Here is a 20,369-nt window from a genome sequence, read left to right as displayed (position 1 = left end):
TGGTCAGAGAACTGCTGGTCCTATAAGACTTTTCAAAGCCTATGCAAATGGTTCTGACACACTGTTACTTCTTCCTTCAAAGTCCTTGGATCATCTTCCACAGTTCTCCTGAACCACCCCTCTTCAGCCAGCTAAATCAGTCTCTTCATTTTTGCCAAAGTGGCTTGTAAAGCTTTTATTCCGAGATCTGCAGAGCTCCTAGAATGATGTTTGTTTTCATCCCCAAATAAAGACTCAAATCCCTCTTCCAAATGGAAAAACTTCAACGCAGCCTTAACTATGGTGTCACTAAGAAAGCCTCCTCAGAATTTTGGATCTGGGGTTCATTTTACACTAGCGACAGCATGGTTTCCCCTTGCTGTAGGTTCTCGATCATTGACTGGGATGTGCCCTGTAGCACATGTACACTGGGATGTGCCCTGTAGACCATGTAGTGTCAAGAAAGGTCTGCTCGTCACAGGGAGCACTACCCCTTAACCCAGGCAGCCATGGAAAGACTTTTGCTCCATCCAATAGCACTGTTGTAAGATTAACTTCAATTCAAAGTTGAGCAGCAGAACCCAGGTCTGCCCAGCGCAGAGGAGGAGCAGAAGTAAGTTGGGGAGTGGGGTAGGGGGCGTGCCAGCCCAAAAAGGGAGTCTCTGCTGGGGGGGGGAGGGGGGACGGCTTAGAAAGTATCTGTCGTTCACTGACCAGAGACAGCCCACTTGGCTCCAGCAGTCACTCAGTTCAAAGCCTACTCACCAGTGGCAGGAATTACTGTTCCTAAGTTACACAGGAATAACAGGGATGTGCAAAAAAAACGAGGAGTCCTTGTGGCACCTTAGAGACTAACAAATTTATTTGGGCAAAAGCTTCCATGGGCTAGAACCCACCCCATCCCCCGGCTGTTTCCCGCAGCTGGGCTTCAGTCTCACATTCTCCTGGCAGCCTTTAACAGACCAGTAGGAGTGAGAATGAGAAATGGCGGGGCTGGAGGGTGCGGAGAAGATCCTCCCCGGCAATACACACCTGTGGCAGAGAAAAGGGGAAGAGACACAAATACAAGAGAAACCAGGGGCCTGTAAGCACAGAACTCTCAGGCCATGGCCCACCGAGCTCATCTCCAACAGTGGTCAGAGGAAGGGGTGCAAGAAACACCACAGTGGGCTGTGTGTCATGGCCTGCCCAGAGCGGAAGTTTCTCCATAGCAGCTCCAGTGAGGAGGTGCTAGGTCTTCATCTGAGTCCTCTAAGCGCTAATTGTGGGTTTTACTACCAATTTCATTATTTAATGCAGCTAAGCTCTGCCTCAACTCTATTTTGTGGCCAGGAGTTCCACAGGCTCACTGTTTCCCATTCTCTCTTAACATGTTCTGCTTTTCAGTGAATGTCTTTGTTCGTATATTATGGGAAAGAGCAATCAGGAGTTCCCAGCCTCCCTCCTTGGCGCCACTCGCTAGCTTGGACACCATCCTGTCCCCTCACACAGAAGCCTTCCAGGGATCTCATTTATCTATTGCTACTCTATCCCCTCCTGAAGGGCGGTGACTGGAGCCGAACAGCCTTCCCGGTGAGGTTCTAGAACAGAGCAGCAATGCTCTCTGTATTCTCCGCCCCATTCTCATGCATAGCGAGACTGCTGGCTCTGTGAGCTGTGCGGCAACGCCAGGTCCCTTCCCTGGGTGTTTCTTAGAGCCCAGCAAGGGGAGCCCTTTTAACCTAGCCTCAGTCTTCTCCAGAATCAACTAACCTAAATGACTGCATGATTTGAAAATTTATCCACCTCATTGCCCACCCTTTTCAGACACCTTTAATATATTAAGCATGGCTCCTAGGTGAAAGATAATGCCCCGGCCCAAAGAAAGGGGGATGTAGGACCAGCCAGAGCAAGGGGATTCCACACCACCCCCAACTCCTGGGTCTGCCAAGGAGGCAGGTATATCCATCTCTCTGGACATCAGGAAGGCACTGACAGAAGAGACACAATGGGAGTTTCGAGCAGAGATGGCCGTTCCATTGACTGAGGACACGAAGTAAGGAACCTGTCTATTACAGGGCGTTTGACCCCACCGGGTGACTCTGCTTTGATGAAGACATCAAGCTATGCAACTGCACGAGGCAGTTCATGAGAGTTAACCTTAGGCTCTGTAGCATCAGTGGTATCTGAGGGAATCCACCAATGACAGCCCTATGTTACAGTGACACACTAAGTGCAATCCACTTCAGAAAAGCTTTTAGCCCAACAGACAACCTGACCAGGTTCAAACTGACTGTTTGGGAGCTATCCCGAACAAACAACAAATAAAGAATCTATCCAAAACGTATAAAGGAACATTAAAAAAAACAAACAAAAAAAAACCAGGACAGTTCGTTCTGTCAGGCTAATACAAAGAACAAAGCCTTTACACAAAGTCAGTGCGGCAGAACATTGAGAACCGCCTAAAATCACTTCCATCCCGCAAGTCCATATAGATATTTGTTGAATTCAGGAAGTGGTTTTGCTGCTTCAAGTACACTTAATACCTGCGGTAGCTGCCCTACAACATGACTCTATAAATACTCTGAGCCGAACAGTCAGCTATTTGTGTTGGAGCTAGCATTTTGACAGCCAGCTTGTGCCTCTGAGTCTGAAAGTTATTACAAAAGGCATAAAAGAATCAGGGACACTCCTTGCAAAAAGATTATTGACCACAGAGGAGTTCTCTAACAAGGTAATTTGCCCTGACGTGACGCTATCAGGAGTTTTATGAGAGATTGCAGTTAGCCTTCTAAGAACAGTATAAAAGTTAATCTCTGGAGTCAGAAATCATCTTCTCCCTGGTAACGGACAAGGATGGTAAACTACACTCACTAAGGAAATAAAATAAATGAGTTTACAGTGGTCACGTCAGAAAAAAAGGGGAAAAAAAAGTCAAATTTCCAACAAGCCATGTGTTGAAAGGCTATCACAACTAACAATGGCCCACCCATCACGTGGAAGTCTCTGAGAGGGGCATTTCCTGAGATGCAAACAAATCAATGCTACTCCCCTAAGTGGGAGGAGAAGAGAACTACTGCTGGATGGGCAAAAGCAAGGATTTGGAAGTGACACCAAGAGACCACCCCCCCCCCCCCAAACGTTTGGCCCTTTTGCCTAGAATCATGGTTGAACAAGGACATTTCCGGTTTAACCTTGACTGTGTGCTTTTAACAATGGAGACAGGGTCAACATTTCTCCCCACCTCTTTGGACAATACAAAACTGAACCCTGTGGTCCTCAGAAGGGGCTCTGTAGACTCCCCACCTCAGCCCTGGATGCTGCCCATTCTTCAGGTCTTCTCTCTCCTTTTGGGGTAGATTTTCAAAGACACATGACAGTTGGGCACCACCTATTGACAAGCTGCACTTTGAAAGGCCCGATGTCTCCCCTCTTTGCCTTCTCTTCCCGTCATCTTTATGCCCCATGCTGCTCCTGCCCCTCTTCCAGTGCCTCAAGTGCTCTCTCCTCACTTCACTTCCACCGCTCACCACAATCCCATGCTGCCTGCACCTCTCCCCAGTCACATCCCCCTCTATTTCAGCTCAGCGCTCCCAGGACTCACTTCCAGCACAACATGACTTAGGTTCGTTCCTTCCCACTCACCCCAGTGCCTGTTACCTTTGCTTGCCACGTTGGTCTATTCAGATGGCCAGCTCTTTCGGCCAGGCCCACCAGGTATCAACTCTCAAATGCCACATGCTGAGTGATGGGGCCACTTTTACTGAGACGTGGCTGGTGTGAAGCGCGCAGCACCCTCTCCCTTACACTGGGTTAACAGGTCACCAGCGCTGACAAAGTAGCTTAATATCATCCGATAAGAAAAATCCTCTGCAAGATCACGTTACAGCGTTCTGCTGTTGAGAAGCTTCTCCCCCTCCCAGTGCTTCTGCACAGCGCTGAGTCCACACAGGAGACCCATGGCAACTTCCCTGGCTGGCTTTGCAGCATGCAGACTACACACAGCTCCGCTGGCTATGCTGATATGTTAATACGCAACCCAGCTTCGCTGGTGGTCTTCTTTAGAAATCAAAGCTCCAAAATGAGGAACTTGGTGAACATCTCTGTTCCTAAGGCACCATGGGACCTATTGACCATCAGGGCAAAACATGTCTAGGCAAGAGACAGCGCTTTCGGGGGAAGTGGGGGTGGGCAGGCAGACACGACAGTCTGAGTCTAGGGAAAAACCACTCCAGGAACTACAGGACCACCCCAAACCTCCCCACCTTCTACTGTAAGTACCAGGCTCACATCTCCAACTGCTTTTCTCTGACAGACACGGAGCACTATGGACATTTAAAAATATCCCCCAAACAAGACCCTACCGAAACAAAACCTACACACACACACAATTCTCCCTGTAGGGAAGGGAGAAAATGAGCCACGTGTGTGACAGGTGAGTCTCACCTCACCTAATGTACAACTGGAAGACCATCCAATACCCTGACAAGGGCAGGATAAAACCCCGTGTAAAATAGGAGGCCAGCTCAGGGGAGCAGCATTCACATCTCAGCTCATTCCCAAGCTCCCCAGCTGGCAGGGGCTGGGAATATTACTAAGGCAGCACTTTCTACCAACGCCAAAGGCCAGCGTGAGGGCACCAAAAGTAAACTAACACTAAAGAAAGACAGGCCAAGAAAGATGGTTTTACGCTCTTCAGATCAATTTGCAACCAGCTGTAAAATGTTTTCACTGTAGAGATGTTTGTTTTAGTGCAGCCATTCCCTGGCAAAGCAACTATTAAAAAACCAATGACAGGGCAAAGGAACATGCTGTATTGTCTTTGGCAAATAAAATCTGGAATGATCAGGCAAGATCAAGACTGCACCAGGCTAAGTTCAGAAAGGGAAAGGCACAAAATGAGTTACACTCTAGCAAGGGACACAAAAGACAACAAGAAAAGGTTATATAAACACTTCAGGAACAAGAGAAAGATGAAGGAAGTATAGGTAAATTACTTAGCAGGGAAGGAGAGCTAATAACTCAAGAAATCACAAAGGTGGAGGTGTTTAATGCCTATTTTGCTTGTCTTCACTATAAACATTAATGGTGACCACATACTTAAAACAATATTAACAGGGGCAGGGAGGGTGGAATGAAAGCCAAAAGAGGGAAAGAACAGGCCTCAGAACAGTTATCTATTATCTTCGAGAACTCACGGAAGATGGTGAGGTCTTAGAGGACTAGAGAAGGGAAAACTTGTCTTCAAAAAAGGAACAAAGAGGACCCAGGGAATTACAGATCAATCAGCCTAACATCATTACCTAGAAAGATACTTTAACGAACAAACAATTTGTAAGCACCTAGAAGATAACTGGGTTATAAAACGTAGCCAGCATGGATCTATCAAGAACAAGTCACGCCAAACCAACCTAATTTCCTTCTGTGACCAGGTGACTGGCTTAGTGGATGGGGGAAGCAGTAGATGTGATATAGCTTGATTTTAGTAAGGCTTTTGACACAGTCTCAACATGACATTCTCATAAGCAAGCTAGGGAAACATGGTCTCGATGAAATCACTATAAGGTGGGTGCACAACTGGTTGAAAGACCGTACTCAAAGAGTAGTTAATGGTTCACTGTCAAACTGGGAGGGCGTATCTAGTGGCATCCCACGGAAGTCAGTCCTGGTTCTGATCGTATTCAATATTTTCATTAAGGACTTGGATAGCTGAGTGGAGAGAGTATGCTTATAAAATTTGCGGGTGACACCAAGCACTTTGGAGGACAGGATTAGAATTCAAACAACCTTGACAAAACTGGAGAATTGGTCTGAAATCAACAAGACGAAACTCAATAGAAACAAGTGCAAATTACTACACTTCGGAAGGAAACTACAAAATGAGGAGTAAGCGATCAAGCGGCAGTACTGATGAAAAGGATCTGGGGGTTAGAGTAGATCGCAAATTGAATAGGAGTCAACAATGTGATGCAGCTCTGAGAAAACACAAATATTTTGGGATGCATTAACAGGAGTGTCCTAAGTAGGACACAGGAGGTAATAATAATCCCGCTCCACTTGGCATGGGTGAGGCGTTAGCTGGAGAACTGTGTCAAACTCTGGGCACCACACTTTAGGAAAGATGTGTACAAACTGGAGAGAGTCCAGGGGTGATCTAGGTATAAGCAGTCCTGGCTCAGTGGAGGGGGCTGGACTAGATGACCCTTCCAGTCCCACATCTCTATGATTCTCTGGCTGCCCCAGGCCACGGAGAAAGCCATCCCCATGCTCAGCTCTTGTCACAGTAGAGAAGCCAGAGGTGCACAGACACGGGGCCAGCGTACCACCACCTGCACCTGACTGGGAGCTACACGACACAGGCCTGTCCCAATGCTGTCTGAGCCCCCAAGAGGGGACACTGCAGCACCCGCCCCCCCGGCACTGGGATGCATGCACAGCTGCAGCTCACAACAGGCCCAGGGGAAGAATGTTTACCAGGTCACTCTCACTGGCAGGTTTGACAAGTTATGGCTGATGCTGAGATTTCTCTGTTGAGCTAAGTGGGACTTCGAGACGGAAAAATGCCAGCACAAGTTACTCCACTGCCAGCTTTGGGGGGGGCTCACCATCTCTTGTGCTTAAAGAAGACTGGCAAATCACAGGGGCCTTCAGCCAGGGTCACACACTGGAGACCTCATGCTATCAGTAGTAGAATCTCCTTCCTGTCTGCCAATTCCAGGTGAGTTTTCTAACTGAAGCAGTACTATTCCCAACATGGGGTGAGTCGACATTAGACCTCATTCTCTTATACAGGTGGCCACTGATTTTTAGTAGAGCAATCGATGGGCACCTAGGTATGAGTAAAGCTAAGATTTTATCACCGTTATTTTTAATAAAAGTCACAAACAGGTTGTGGGCAACAAACAAAAATTCACGGAGCCAGTGACCTGTACGTTACTTTACTAAAAGTCACTGGGGGGCTGGGCTAAGTAGAGTGGAGGAATAGAGTTTTGGGGGTGGAGGGGCACCACGGTGGGGGACAGAGCCCCAGCCGTCATAGCAGGGGGCACACAGCCCCAGCTCCAGAGTTGGCTGCAGCTGCGGGACAGGGGTGTGCAGCCCCGACTGCAGCCCCCAACAAGCCCTGGCCACAGCTGGGGGGCGGGGGGGGGGGGGGGGGGGGGGGAGAGAAGAGAGGAGATGGACACATGGTCCTGGGAAATTGCAAGGAGGGTGCCGGGCAGACATGTGGCCCCAGCTGCAGCCCCTGGCGAAAGCCATGGGGCTGGGGTGCACGGCCCTGGCTGGAACCCCCACTAAGCCCGGTATGCCACCGGGCTCGGACATTGCCCCTGCCAAGACCAGGACACCGCAGGGCTAGGGCGCACGGCCCTTGCTGCAGCCCCTGGAGGAAGCAGCAGGGCTGGGGCTGCAGGGTCTTGGTACCAGCCAGCCCCACTTGCAGGGCAGGGGCAGGGGCACACAGTCCTGCCTCCTCCTCCTGAAGCCCTCCGAGGTCTGGTAAAGTCACGGAATCCATGACTGCCGTGATCTCTGTGACTAAACCGTAGCCTTAGGGATGAGTGACTAAGACACGGTTATATTTGTTTTGCGTCAACAGAATCCCAGCCAGTAACACATATATGCACATAACTCCACTGTGAAGCAGTTCCAGTTGCTACCCAATATACCTGAGATACTCACAGAAGCAGGTAAGTGTATATTTAACCCCTCTCACAAGACATCCCCCTACTCCTCCACCTCTTTCCATTGTCACAGCCCTAGCTGTGCACTGCAACCTTAAGCCAGATTTATTTCTAATTTGAATGTGTCAGATATTTTTTAACAGTGAGGGTGTCATTCACTGGAACAAACTACCAAGTGAAGTGGTGCATTCTGCATCTCAGGAGATCTTCAAATCCAGATGGGATGCCTTTCTGGAAGAGACTTTAGTCAAATGTGAAGTTATTGGGCTCAATACAGGGATAAGTGGGTGAAATTCTCTGGCCTGTGATAGACAGGAGGTCAGATGATCTCCTCTGGCCTTAAACTATGAATCAATCATTGCATGACTTTTCCCCAGCACCAGTAGTGGTGGATGTTTGGTGCTGCGGTTGGTTGTGTTGGAGAGGGTTGCTTGGTAGAGGGTTGTTAGCAGTTACAGCAGTGCTGTAAAGCTGGCACCCCTAGTGGGGCTGAGGTAAGGTTATGGCATTTGGTCTATGGTGTACAGTAGTTGCATTAGTGGTAAGGAGTGTCTGACACGAAGGACAATAGAAGGAACGTATTGTTTGTTAGGTGGCTTACCTACACATCACTGCTTCTGTGGATTTGTAACAGGTACATTGTACAGGCCTAACTACGTCACAACCAAGTCTGTTTTAGTTTCCTGGAGATTTTTTATTGATTAAGTTAGCTGAATTTCTTACCCCCATCCTGGTGGAGGACAGTCCTTCAGCAACTGCGCACAGACGCTCCTCTGCCGTAGGAAAAAATCTGACCGATGTAGTGGCTAATGGAGAAGGTTTCACAGAGCTGGCCCTCAGTCTGCTTTAGGGGCACAGCTCCAGCTTCTGGTCATGACCAACAACAGCTAAAATATTATCCCAAATCCCATTTTTGAGACAGCTACCCATTGCACCAGATCTTCTCAAGAGCCATCTCTGCTGTGTTGTGTGTAGACAATGTTTTTTTAAAAAGACAGTCAACAATGACAGATTGGACTGTCAAGAACAAATGTCAGCCAGAGCCCACTTCAAAGGGCTTCCTTTTAGAAGTATGTGAAAAGGAAAGACTGTACAGAAAATTCAAAGGGCGTAAAACGAACAGTGGGGTTTTTCAGACCGAAAGGCTTCATGCTAAAAGAAAAAGCTAGAATCAATGCACTATATTAAGCTCGTTTTGGAACCCTACCTATGCAGTTGCTTCTAAGTGCATCCATACTTTTTGATTTTTTAAAACAAGCAAATTTCCCCAAACAAAAAATGGAAAGAAAAGTTTAATCAGAAGTGTGAATTTAATAAATAAAGCAGGAGTTGTGTAATAACACTTCGTGAGATGCCTGAAAATCCACAATTCCTCAATCACAAAAAATGTTGTTTCCAAAAAAGAGCTGTAAGGAGTACAGAGAACTTGAATGACTAACAACTATTAATTCCCCCGGCCCTGAAAAGTTAGAAAAGCTCTCCACCCCTGTTTATCCCAAACTAGGATCTACCTAGTAAGTAAAGACAATAGGAAAATTATTCACATCATGAGACACTTTGTCTAAGGACCCACAGATCACCTAAGATTAGGAGTTCCACTTTCAAAGAACAGAAAATAAAATGGCTCAATATTAACTGCCTTAGCAAGAGTCTCATAATTTGTATATGGATAAAATCTCTTTCACCCTTCCAACATAACTGAAAAGAACTCCAAAAAAAAAGTTACCCAACACTATGCTTTGCAATGCAAAAGTAGCCCACTATGAATAGATCAAGAGATGAGTGGGGAAGCTGTGAGTTAAGCCAACTAGAAGTAACTTGTGAGATTGGAGGCACTGCTTGTTAACCCAAGAAATGCAAATCACATGATTTTCACCCCAAGTGACCAACTATACTTTGTTTGCCTTATAAATCTAATATGCCATGTTTTCTCCAGTCATGTCTTTCACCTCAAATCAGAAGCTGCACATTTGCCTGCCCTGTGACTCAGACAAACTCTCTCTATGTGAATAACGTTTATTGTTCTATTGTAAGCCCGAAATAATGTGACACGTTCCTATACAGTCAAAGAATGTATGGAATACAAATTATTGTTGCATTCTAGGAGAGACAGGCATCGTATAGCACAAAAAGGAAGGTTAAAGAATCACCAAACCAGGGTATAAAGTTTAATTTATTAAAAGAAATTGCTTAATTTGAATTAACACCACAAGCTGATACAGAAATACAATCCTTAAAATGAATCTAATATAAAAAGCCTCCGATAAGACAAGGATTGAAGAAATGCGTTACACACTAACACCATCTTCTGGATGCCAACAGAAGCAGCAAGATGAAATCTGAGCACTCAGTTGGAAAATAGCCAACAGAAATCAGCTGGTGGTCCTCTCCCAAGCGCTGTGGAGTCAGGATGCATAAACTTGAGGTCAACATGTGGGACCCCGGAGCTCACTGGACCTCCATGGACAGCCTTGCCCTTTGTCCAGCATCCCATGACCAAGCACTGACTGAACCCACTAAGTTGCAGAATCCCAGTGTGATGGATGCCTGGACCAGCCCTATGAAAAAAGGACTCTACCCTCACCATAGGGTTAACAGGACTAGAAGAAGCTGGGAGGGGTTGCAAGTGCTTTGGAGGACAGGATTAAAATTCAGAATGATCTGGACAAACTGGAGAAATGGTCTGAAGTAAACAGGATGAAATTCAGTAAGGACAAATGCAAAGTCCTCCACTTAGGAAGGAACAAATCAGTTGCACACATACAAAATGGGAGAGGACTGCCGAGGAAGCAGTACTGCGGAAAGGGATCCGGGGGTCATAGGGATCACAAGCTAAATAGGAGTCAACAGTGTAACACTGTTGTAAAAAAAAGGGAACTCATTCTGGGATGTATTAGCAGGAGTGTTGTAAGCAAGACACGACAGGTCATTATTCAGATTGGAGATTTCACAGAGACTTGTTAGATAAATACCTGCCAGGGATGGTCTAGATAATACTTACTCCTGCCTTGAGTGCAGGGGACTGGACTAGATGACCTCTCGAGGTCCCTTCCAGTCCTATGATTCTGTGATTTCAAAATCCGATGAAGTGAGCTGTAGCTCACAAAAGCTTATGCTCTAATAAATTTGTTAGTCTCTAAGGTGCCACAAGTCCTCCTTTTCTTTTTGTGATTTCAAAGACTATTTCCCCTTTTGTTCGTTAACATATATAACTGAGGGCTACCCTGCTGAGTCTGCATTCTTTAGTGAGACCTCACATGACCATATTTTAGATTTTAACTAGTGCTATATGCATTCCCTCCTATATAAGTCCAAGCAAATTGACCCAGTGAGATTTGAGCCTTAACTTTAAGCAATTGCTTTTGATATTCTAAATTTGTCCTTTTGGACCAATGCATTCAAATAGCAAGGCTCACATATTCCCACAAGTGCCTTGAAGACAAGTACATCCTTACTCCTTGGAGAAATACTGGAAGTGTGATAAGTGTGTTAGGTACTAAAGAACTGATGATTGGTACAGGTACAGAGAAGGGCTACTAGGATGGTCCGAGGAATGGAAAACCTGTCTTATGAAAGGAGACTCAAGGAGCTTGGCTTGTTTAGCCTAACTAAAAGAAGGTTGAGGGGAGATATGATTGCTCTCTATAAATATATCAGAGGGATAAATACCGGAGAGGGAGAGGAATTATTTAAGCTCAGTACCAATGTGGACACAAGAACAAATGGATATAAACTGGCCATCAGGAAATTTAGACTAGAAATTAGACGAAGGTTTCTAACCATCAGAGGAGTGAAGTTTTGGAACAGCCTTCCAAGGGAAGCAGTGGGGGAAAAAGATCTATCTGGCTTTAAGATTAAACTTGATAAGTTTATGGAGGAGATGGTATGATGGGATAACATGGTTTTGGTAATTAAATATTCATGGTAAATAGGCCCAATGGCCTGTGATGGGATATTAGATGGGGTGGGATCTGAGTTACCCAGGAAAGAATTTTCTGTAGTATCTGGCTGGTGAATCTTGCCCATATGCTCAGGGTTTAGCTGATCGCCATAATTGGGGTCGGGAAGGAATTTTCCTCGAGGGCAGATTGGAAGAGGTCCTGGAGGTTTTTCGCCTTCAGGGGGGCACGGGTCACTTGCTGGCGGATTCTCTGCTCCTTGAAGTCTTTAAACCACGATTTGAGGACTTCAATAGCACAGACATAGGTGAGAGGTTTTTTTGTAGGAGTGGTGGGTGAAATTCTGTGGCCTGCGTTGTGCAGGAGGTCAGACTAAATCATCATAATGGTCCCTTCTGACCTAAATATCTATGAATCTATGATTATTATAACTACAATAAGAAATCTTGGTGATCTGCACTGTTCCTTGGTATAACTGCTGAGCCGCAGTCACAGTCTGGGATAACTGATTGCAAGTTGGTATTGGTGTGATCAGTACACACCTAGAACACTGGTTGTGTCTACGCTTTATTGGTGAAGTATGTTGATGTGGTTCTGAGTGCATTAATAAACTGATTGGTTAAGAATAACCAAGTGTTTTGATTTGAGAAATACTGTTCAAGTTAAAAGTTGACCTGAAAAGAACCTAGTGTTAAAGTTAGTAAGCTAATGCTCCCTGGACTCAATAAGAAGGGGTTATCCTATTAGATTCAGTCTAATATTGGCTATAACACTATCAAATTGGCAAACCTAGTTTGTTAGATTTCAGCTTTAAAATCTAAAATACATTTGCCAAGATGCCAAAAAATTGACACACACCCCCCCGCACCCTTTCACACTTAAAAAGCACCACAGAAAATGGAAACTAAGATCAGTTGATGGCAATGAATATAAATTATAAGTTAAGAAGAGCAGACACTTAATAAAGGAAGCTACAAAGGTTTCTGTGAAAAATATTTGGCCTACAGGGTTAAAAAAAAAAAAAAGAATCTTAACGCTGGTATGGGTCCATTCCAAGTTACAGATAGTAAGTTGTCAGTAATAAAGCAGAGAAGACAGAAATGCTCAATAAATATTTATTACCAGTATTTGGAAAAGCTGGATGCTGTATCATAATGGGAAGGTACTTCCTATTTCAACAATAAAGAGGATTATAAACAGCATCTATTCAACTTAGATTACTGAAAATCAGCAAGCACAGAAAACTTGCACACATGTGTTTTAATAAACCTTAAAGAACTAGGGTCAGCTCTTGGGGACAGGGAAAAATCCAATATTGTTCCAATATTTTAAGGGGACAAATGGGATAAGTCAAGCAGTTATTGATCAGACAGCCAACTCCAAGTGAAAAAAAAACAATGAAGGGGGTGATACAGGACTATCAAAGAGTGGAAACAATCTGTACCAATCAATAGAATTGTATGGAAAACAGAACTTGTGAAATGAACTTGGTATCTGAAGAGATTACAAGTTTGGTTTATTAAGGTAATGAAATACTTTGATTTAGCACGCAAAGACTGATTAAAAACTAGCACTACATAAAATCAGTGTAGCACATATTCAAGGGATTACAAACTGGCTGACATATCTCAAAAAGCAATTGGCAATGGGGGTGTTTCAAGGGGAGTCTTGCAGGGATCTGCCGTGGCCAATCTCAATTCAAAAGCTCTATCAAATATTCAGGAAAAAAAATAAATTTTTGATATAGCTTGTAGACAGACTGATTGGGTGACAAATAATAAGGACTGGTCACATACACAGCACAATCCGGACTGCACGGTAAAAGGAGTACAGAAACGTGTATTTTATTATAGCCAAACGCAGACTTGTAAATCTAGGAACAAAGAATCTAGGGCCCACTTACAGGTTGAGGGGGCTGCATGCTGGAAAGCAGCAACTCTGAAAAGGACTTGGATCACGGTAGAAGCCAACATCAGCTTCTAGCATGATGCTGTGCTAAGGCAGCTGCTGTGACCATGATGCATAGACAGGAGAAGGAGCAGGGAGAAGGTATTACCTGGGCATACAGCATCGCTGAGACTGTTACTGGACGCCGTGTCCACTGCTGGTGTCCAAAGCTGGAAAGGGTTCAGAGAAGAACCACAAGAACAATTCAACGAAAACCCAGTTCGACAGTGAAATTAGAGAAGTTCAATTTAGTTTACCCAAGAGAGGCTTACGACATGACTTGCTCACTATCTACCAGCCCCCATATAGTGAGAAGTTTTCCCAATAGCAGAGCGCTCTTGAAATCAGGCAGACTAAAGCATAACAAGATCCAGTGTCTGGAAGCTGAAGCTAGACAAATTAAAGCTGGAAATATGGGGCAAGGTTTTAATGGTGAAGGCATTCCACCATTGGAACAACTAAATCAAGAGTATGGTTGAGTCTGTCATTTGAGGTCTTTAAATCAAGATTGGATGTCTTTCTAAAAGATCCTCTAGCTCAACCAGAGATTACTGGACTATGAAAGAATCAAAGGTGAAATTCTCTGTCCTGTGGTTAGACTACTACTTGTATCATGGTAGCTCTTAGGAGCCCCAGTAATGGATGAGGGCCCCATCACGCCAGGTGCTGGACTGACACAGAACAAAAAAAGAGCCCCTCCCCCCAAGAGTTTACAATTAAGTACAAGACAGGAGACCAATGACACAATACTGACGTACTCCCTCCATTGGTCTAAGGAAACAATCAGACAATCTTGGTCAGCGTGACAGGTGGTGCTCAAGTTTCTTGTAGGCCTCATGGTGAAGGAGAGATGTACAGAGAACAACGAGCTAGTTTTGCAGATCTCGCCAAGCATGTGGGGCAGCAAGGGAAAAAAAGCACCAAGGTGTTCACCTGAAAATTTAACAAGGGGGCGATGGAGGTTGGCATCAGGGGCCAATATGATGTGGGAATCAACATCTCAATCGTGAGAAAGAGACGACGACAGGTAGAATGGCTATGGACTGTGAAGGGCCTTAAAGCAGAGTGATGGAGTGAACGGTGGCACAACCAACAACAGTGGCCAGAGCGAACAGCGAGCAGCTGGAGGAACGAGCGAGGTGCCTTCTTACCCCCCAGCTGGGAGGTGAACTCACATGAAAGCAGCTCTGAACTCTGAGTCTCCACTGACCAAGGACAACACCAGTGAGTGTTAATGTGGCTGTTACACAACACAGTTCATGTGACCAAACATGGCCTTTCTATTTAAGCAAGAGATACCACACACTACAAACTGGAGGCCAATGTTAAATGCACTGTCACTTGTTCATCCTGAAGCTGAACACTGGTTCCGAACAAGACCAGCAAATGCTCGCTGTCTTTCTGCAGGAAACTCAACTGACTGGCTAAATGCATGTGGTGCAACAGTGAAAGACTCAACAGTGGAAAAAGTGAAGAACTCTCTCACCACATTCAAAAAATTTGCATGATGAATGCACCGATGCAAATAGTCACCAAGTATTAAGTCATTGTGTACATTATCTTGATGTCAGTGGTAGGCCAGTAGATGCATTTCTAGATGTTCAAGTTATAGAAGACAGATTGGCTGCATCTGTGACAATCCACATCTTAGAAGAGTTAAATGCTTGTCAATTGGACTCCAAACAGATGGCTGCTTGCGCATTTGATGGAGCTGCAAACTTCTCTGGAAGACATGGTGGAGCACAAGCTTTGCTCAGAGAAAAGTGTAACCCTAGTCTCTCCTATACACACTGCAGAGGCTATCTACTCCACCTTGCGCTAGTACGAGCTGCAGACTCTTCAAAAGACATTTAAAAAGCTACAAATTTAATGTCTTCATTATATTCTTTTTTCAGCAAAAGTCCAAAAACACTGAATATCTTGGAAAATATAGAAGATACACTGGGACTGAAGTTCAAATTAGTCCAACCTGGGAAAACCCTCTGGCTTTCTCATGAGCGATCCTTGGCTGTTGTCTTTAAATTACTCCAGCTGTTATTACTGACTTTGGAAAGTATCTACCAAGATGGGATGGATCAAAGTAGCGAGGCTGGTGGATTACTTTTGCTACTACATTCAGAGAAGACTATTGCCGTTCTGTCTCATAAGTCTACTGCTGAAACCACTTGGGTCATTAAACAATGCCATCTAGGCATCTGCTACAACAGTAGTAGATCTTTGCCCAGCAATAGAAGCTACATTTGGATCAGAGAGCTATCCATTGAAAAGGTACTGGAAGAAGCAAAGACTTCCATCCAGAAGTTGACAAATGAAGGCATTTATATTGAATCCTTAATTGAAGAGGACAAGAAGTGTTTGTTAAGATAACTGAAAAAGTACACAGACTTGATTCTTAAAAATCTATAACAGCAACTTCTAGATTCCACTCAACCTCTACGTAGCTTTTACAGATGCCTGTCCTATAAAACACCGACAGTTGAGTGGAGTGAGGCACGACCAGCAATGGAGCTCTCATGTGCTTGGGACAGAATAGAGAATTTGAACACAGAATGGAATATCCTACGATGAATGAAGGAAGATTTGACTTCAACTTCTTTTTTTATCATCGCTAGTGACTCGACCCGATCTTTACGCTCTGTTTCCTGGGCTGAAAGAAGCAGGAATTCATCTCTTGCTACTCCCAGTCACAACAGCTACAATTGAGCGTTCTTTTTCATCATTGAATAGAATTTTGTGTTTTGAAATTTGCCGCCTTCTGCCTGATCATGTGAATGAACTAATGAGCATATCAACTGAATGAATGGAAGTATCTGACACACGAGAAGCCACCAAAATTGAATGTATTATATTCAAGAAGTTCATTAACATAGCTGTGCAAAATTATAACAAGAAACCAAGAAGGATGTAGACGTAGTGCTTCACAGAAGGCTTGAGTAGCCAACTTTAATTTGTGTGATGATTTTAAAATCTAATAAAATGGTCACAAAACATTTTTCAGTTTTTACTATGGTGCCATACAGTCCACATTCACCCTCACGGTCTCACCCCTCATCGGCCCTGACCTCCCCACTCCCCCATAAATTTGAAACCCCCCCCCCCCCCCATTTCAATTCCTGGGGAAAAATACTGCTAGCATGGCAGCTCCTGGGGTTTATTTTAAACTAGAAGATCTCAATGCTCATGGAAAACTTCAAAAAAGAAGACTAAGTCAGTCTGTACTGAAGCAGATCTTGGCAGTTGTGTTAGCAGGGGAGACACCTGGAGAATCTTTGGAGTGGAAGCCTTTTGAATACACATCTGCCCAAGACACTGCAGCCGACGAGGACGCTGTCAGCAGGATCCCAGGGCAATTTCACTCACAAACTTGCAAGCCTAGAGCTGTTATGCCCATCAGGGGAGAAAGACTCAGCAAAGTCTGCTTCCAAGTGCTGCTGTGGAGAAGCTCGTACTCACGTGATGAAGTCCAGGAAACTCGCCAATGGCTCATACGCGTGGTTCCTCATGTGACGAAACTCCACCACCATCTTCTCCTTCAGCTTGTCATCTATGACAGACACAGTGAGGGGGGAGGCTTCGTTGGCCAGGAAGTTCCCATAATCCGTGCTCTGGAGGTGCAGCTTCAAATCTGAAAAGTAGAAACCACCATTCAGGAAATTTTTGTTTTGAACTATTATGGAAAGGAAAAGCTCCAGCAAACACTGTGCTTTGATCTGAGCATTCCCCCCTTACACTGGCACACAGTGACACCTGCTTCTCAGAGAGATACCTCTGCTTTTGTATTGTGTAATTCAGCACATTGTAATTCCTGCCAAGTGCAAATCCAAGCCCAGGAAGAGGCCAGCCATTTATCTTAGTCCCAACTTTGTTTTCCTCAAGCAATGCCCTCCTCCTCCTCTACCCTTGAAAAAAATTCAGATGTCTCAAACACGTTTGTCCTCTCTCTCCTTAACCATTTAAATTTGCACCCCCATGTTTACAGTCCTGCGTGCTGGTGATCTGCCTGAGTTTGAGGGCTACTCTCATTCTTAGAGCTGTGTCAACAAGCACATCCGACATCTGAATACCAAGCGCTTTATTGTGCCCAGCAGTGCTTTGGTCTCAGGCTTCATTGCAGGCCCCGCCTCAGTGAGTTTTTAGCAGGGAGAAGTAGTCAGGATCTCATGTGGCTCAGACACAGTCATGATGAAAAATCATAGAATCATAGAATAACAGAGTTGGAAGGGACCTCTGGAGGCCATCTAGTCCAACCCCCTGCCCAGAGCAAGACCAATCCCAACTAAATCATCCCAGCCAGGGCTTTGTCAAGCCTGACCTTAAAAACTTCTAAGGAAGGGGATTCCACCACCTCCTTAGGTAACGCATTCCAGTGTTTCACCACCCCCCGAGTGAAAAAGTTTTTCCTAATATCCAACCTAAACCTCCCCCACTGCAACTTGAGACCATTACTCCTTGTCCTGTCATCTGCTATCACTGAGAACATCTAGATCCATCCTCTTTGGATCCACCTTTCAGGTAGTTAAAAGCAGCTATCAAATCCCCCCTCATTCTTCTCTTCCGTAGACTAAACAATCCCAGTCCCCTCAGCCTCTCCTCATAACTCTGTGTTCCAGTCCCCTAATCATTTTTGTTGCCCTTCGCTGGACTCTCTCCAATTTCTCCACATCCTTCTTTCGTGTGGGGCCCAAAACTGGACACAGTACTCCAGGTGAGGCCTCACCAATGTCGAATAGAGGGGAACGATCACATCCCTCGATCTGCTGGCAATGCCCCTACTTATACACCCCAAAATGCCATTGGCCTTCTTGGCAACAAGGGCACACTGTTGACTCATACCCAGCTTCTCGTCCACTGTCACCCCTAGGTCCTTTTCTGCAGAACTGCTGCCTAGCCATTCGGTCCCTAGTCTGTAGCGGTGCATTGGATTCTTCCGTCCTAAGTGCAGGACTCTGCACTTGTCCTTGTTGAACCTCATCAGATTTCTTTTGGCCCAATCCTCCAATTTGTCTAGGTCCCTCTGTATCCTATCCCTACCCTCCAGCGTATCTACCACTCCTCCCAGTTTAGTGTCATCCGCAAACTTGCTGAGGGTGCAATCCACACCATCCTCCAGATCATTAATGAAGATATTGAACAAAATTGGCCCGAGGACCGACCCTTGGGGCACTCCGCTAGATACCGGCTGCCAACTAGACATGGAGCCATTGATCACTACCCATTGAGCCCGACAATCTAGTCAACTTTCTACACACCTTGTAGTGCATCCATCCAGCCCATACTACTTTAACTTGCTGACAAGAATACTGTGGGAGACCGTGTCAAAAGCTTTGCTAAAGTCGAGGAATAACACGTCCACTGCAAAGGATACATGTGTCAAGAGGCACGTGTTTGCTCTGTGCATGGTGCCTTTTACAGATCAAGACACCAATTTTGGAACCCAGAGCACCACCTTGGGAGTTTCAGAATCTGATGAAGTGGCAGCAAAGTCAGTTTGGTTTTGCAAGCAGGTACTGGTCAGCAACTGCATTTGAGTAATACAATACACCATGGTAAAGTCAAGTCTTATGTCAAGGGTCAGAGGTGGAGCTGGTGAAGAGGAACAGAAGGTGTTTCCTTGGGGAAGGAATGCCTAGTACGAGAGAGTAAGGAAAATCTGAACGATAAAGCAAGCAAACAAGTTGACTCTAAGTCCAGACACCAGTTCTGTTCCTCAGTTCCCCCTGCAATGTCAGCTGACCCACTGCAAGCTGCATTGCTGGCCATCGGATAACCCCAATGTGACAAACTCTCTCCTTTGTCAAGATAAACCCTTCTGGCTCAAGTAAGATTTGTAATGCATCTCCATGGGCTGTAACTGAACCCAAAAATGTTAAGTCATTTAGAATCATGTATTTCTCAAAGTGTTACTAGCTGCATAGTACATAGTGTTCTTCTGCCTTCAGCTTCATCTTGTCAGAGCATTAGTGAGGCAAGCCAATTCTCCCAGGGATTCAAGGGGCTTGAGGTGGAAAGGGATAGGCAGGGAAGTTTAGTTGAACCAGATGCTACCCAAAAACCTCTTCCTGATTTCTTGGAATCCGAAGTGTTTGAGCCACTCTTGCCCTACCACTGAATTGTGTAACAACTTCAGCTTTACACCAAGAATAAGAGTAGGTACCAAGGTTGGGTGCATATCCATCACCACTGGACAGACTCAGAAATGAGCTAAGTACATCTAAGGGCCTGATTTTGCTAAACTGTGCCCTTAACCTGTAGGCATAGTTACAGCCAACTGCACACGCAGTTACTCCACTACACCACCGTCAGAGGAAAGTTATCACCAGACAGCATTCAATGGAGCATACATCAAGCGGATTAAAAAAAAAACAAAACACAGCTGATGGAGCTCAAAGTAATTTTAAAAGGAGAATACTAATCCACTGAAAGCATTTTCAGAGGGGGTCTGGCGGGGATCTGTTCTTGTCCCAGTGCTATTCCACATCACTGATAAAGATACTGAAGAAAATATGAAGTCTCTGCTAGTAAATTTTACAGATTGCACATTAGTGGAGCAGTAAATATGGACAGATCATTTCTACAGACCAGTCTGGATGGTAAAATGGGTCCATCTGAATATTTTAACAATGCAAAATGCAAAATTTAAAAATAGAGAATACAGATTTCACATACAGGAAGGGGGACTATATCCCGGAAAGCAAAGACTCAAAGGGACTTGGTGGTTATGGTGGAAACCAACCAAACTTGAGCCATGGCATCATGGAGTGCCAAAAAGATTAACAGTCTTTGGACATATTAGCAGGGGAATCTCAAGTAAGGTAAGGAAGAGGTGATATTACCTTTGCAGACAGCATTGATAATGCCATTACTGGATACTGTGTCCAGT

At 45.1% G+C, this 20,369-nt stretch overlaps 1 protein-coding gene across 1 annotated transcript in view; it reads right to left on the bottom strand.

The window, feature by feature from the left end:
- ATP6V0D1 (ATPase H+ transporting V0 subunit d1) overlaps window positions 1-20,369 on the bottom strand; it is a 96,291-nt gene that overhangs the window by 32,878 nt on the left and 43,044 nt on the right. The window contains exon 2 of the mRNA XM_037877591.2: window positions 16,943-17,114. Coding sequence (XP_037733519.1) covers window positions 16,943-17,114 — 172 coding nt within the window. The remainder of the gene's footprint in view (window positions 1-16,942; window positions 17,115-20,369) is intronic.

The sequence above is a fragment of the Chelonia mydas genome, chromosome 12 (genome assembly GCF_015237465.2).
Source record: "Chelonia mydas isolate rCheMyd1 chromosome 12, rCheMyd1.pri.v2, whole genome shotgun sequence".
Lineage (NCBI taxonomy): Eukaryota > Metazoa > Chordata > Testudines > Cheloniidae > Chelonia > Chelonia mydas.
The sequence above is the reverse complement of the archived record's forward strand: the minus strand, read 5'-3'. Positions and strand labels throughout refer to the sequence as shown.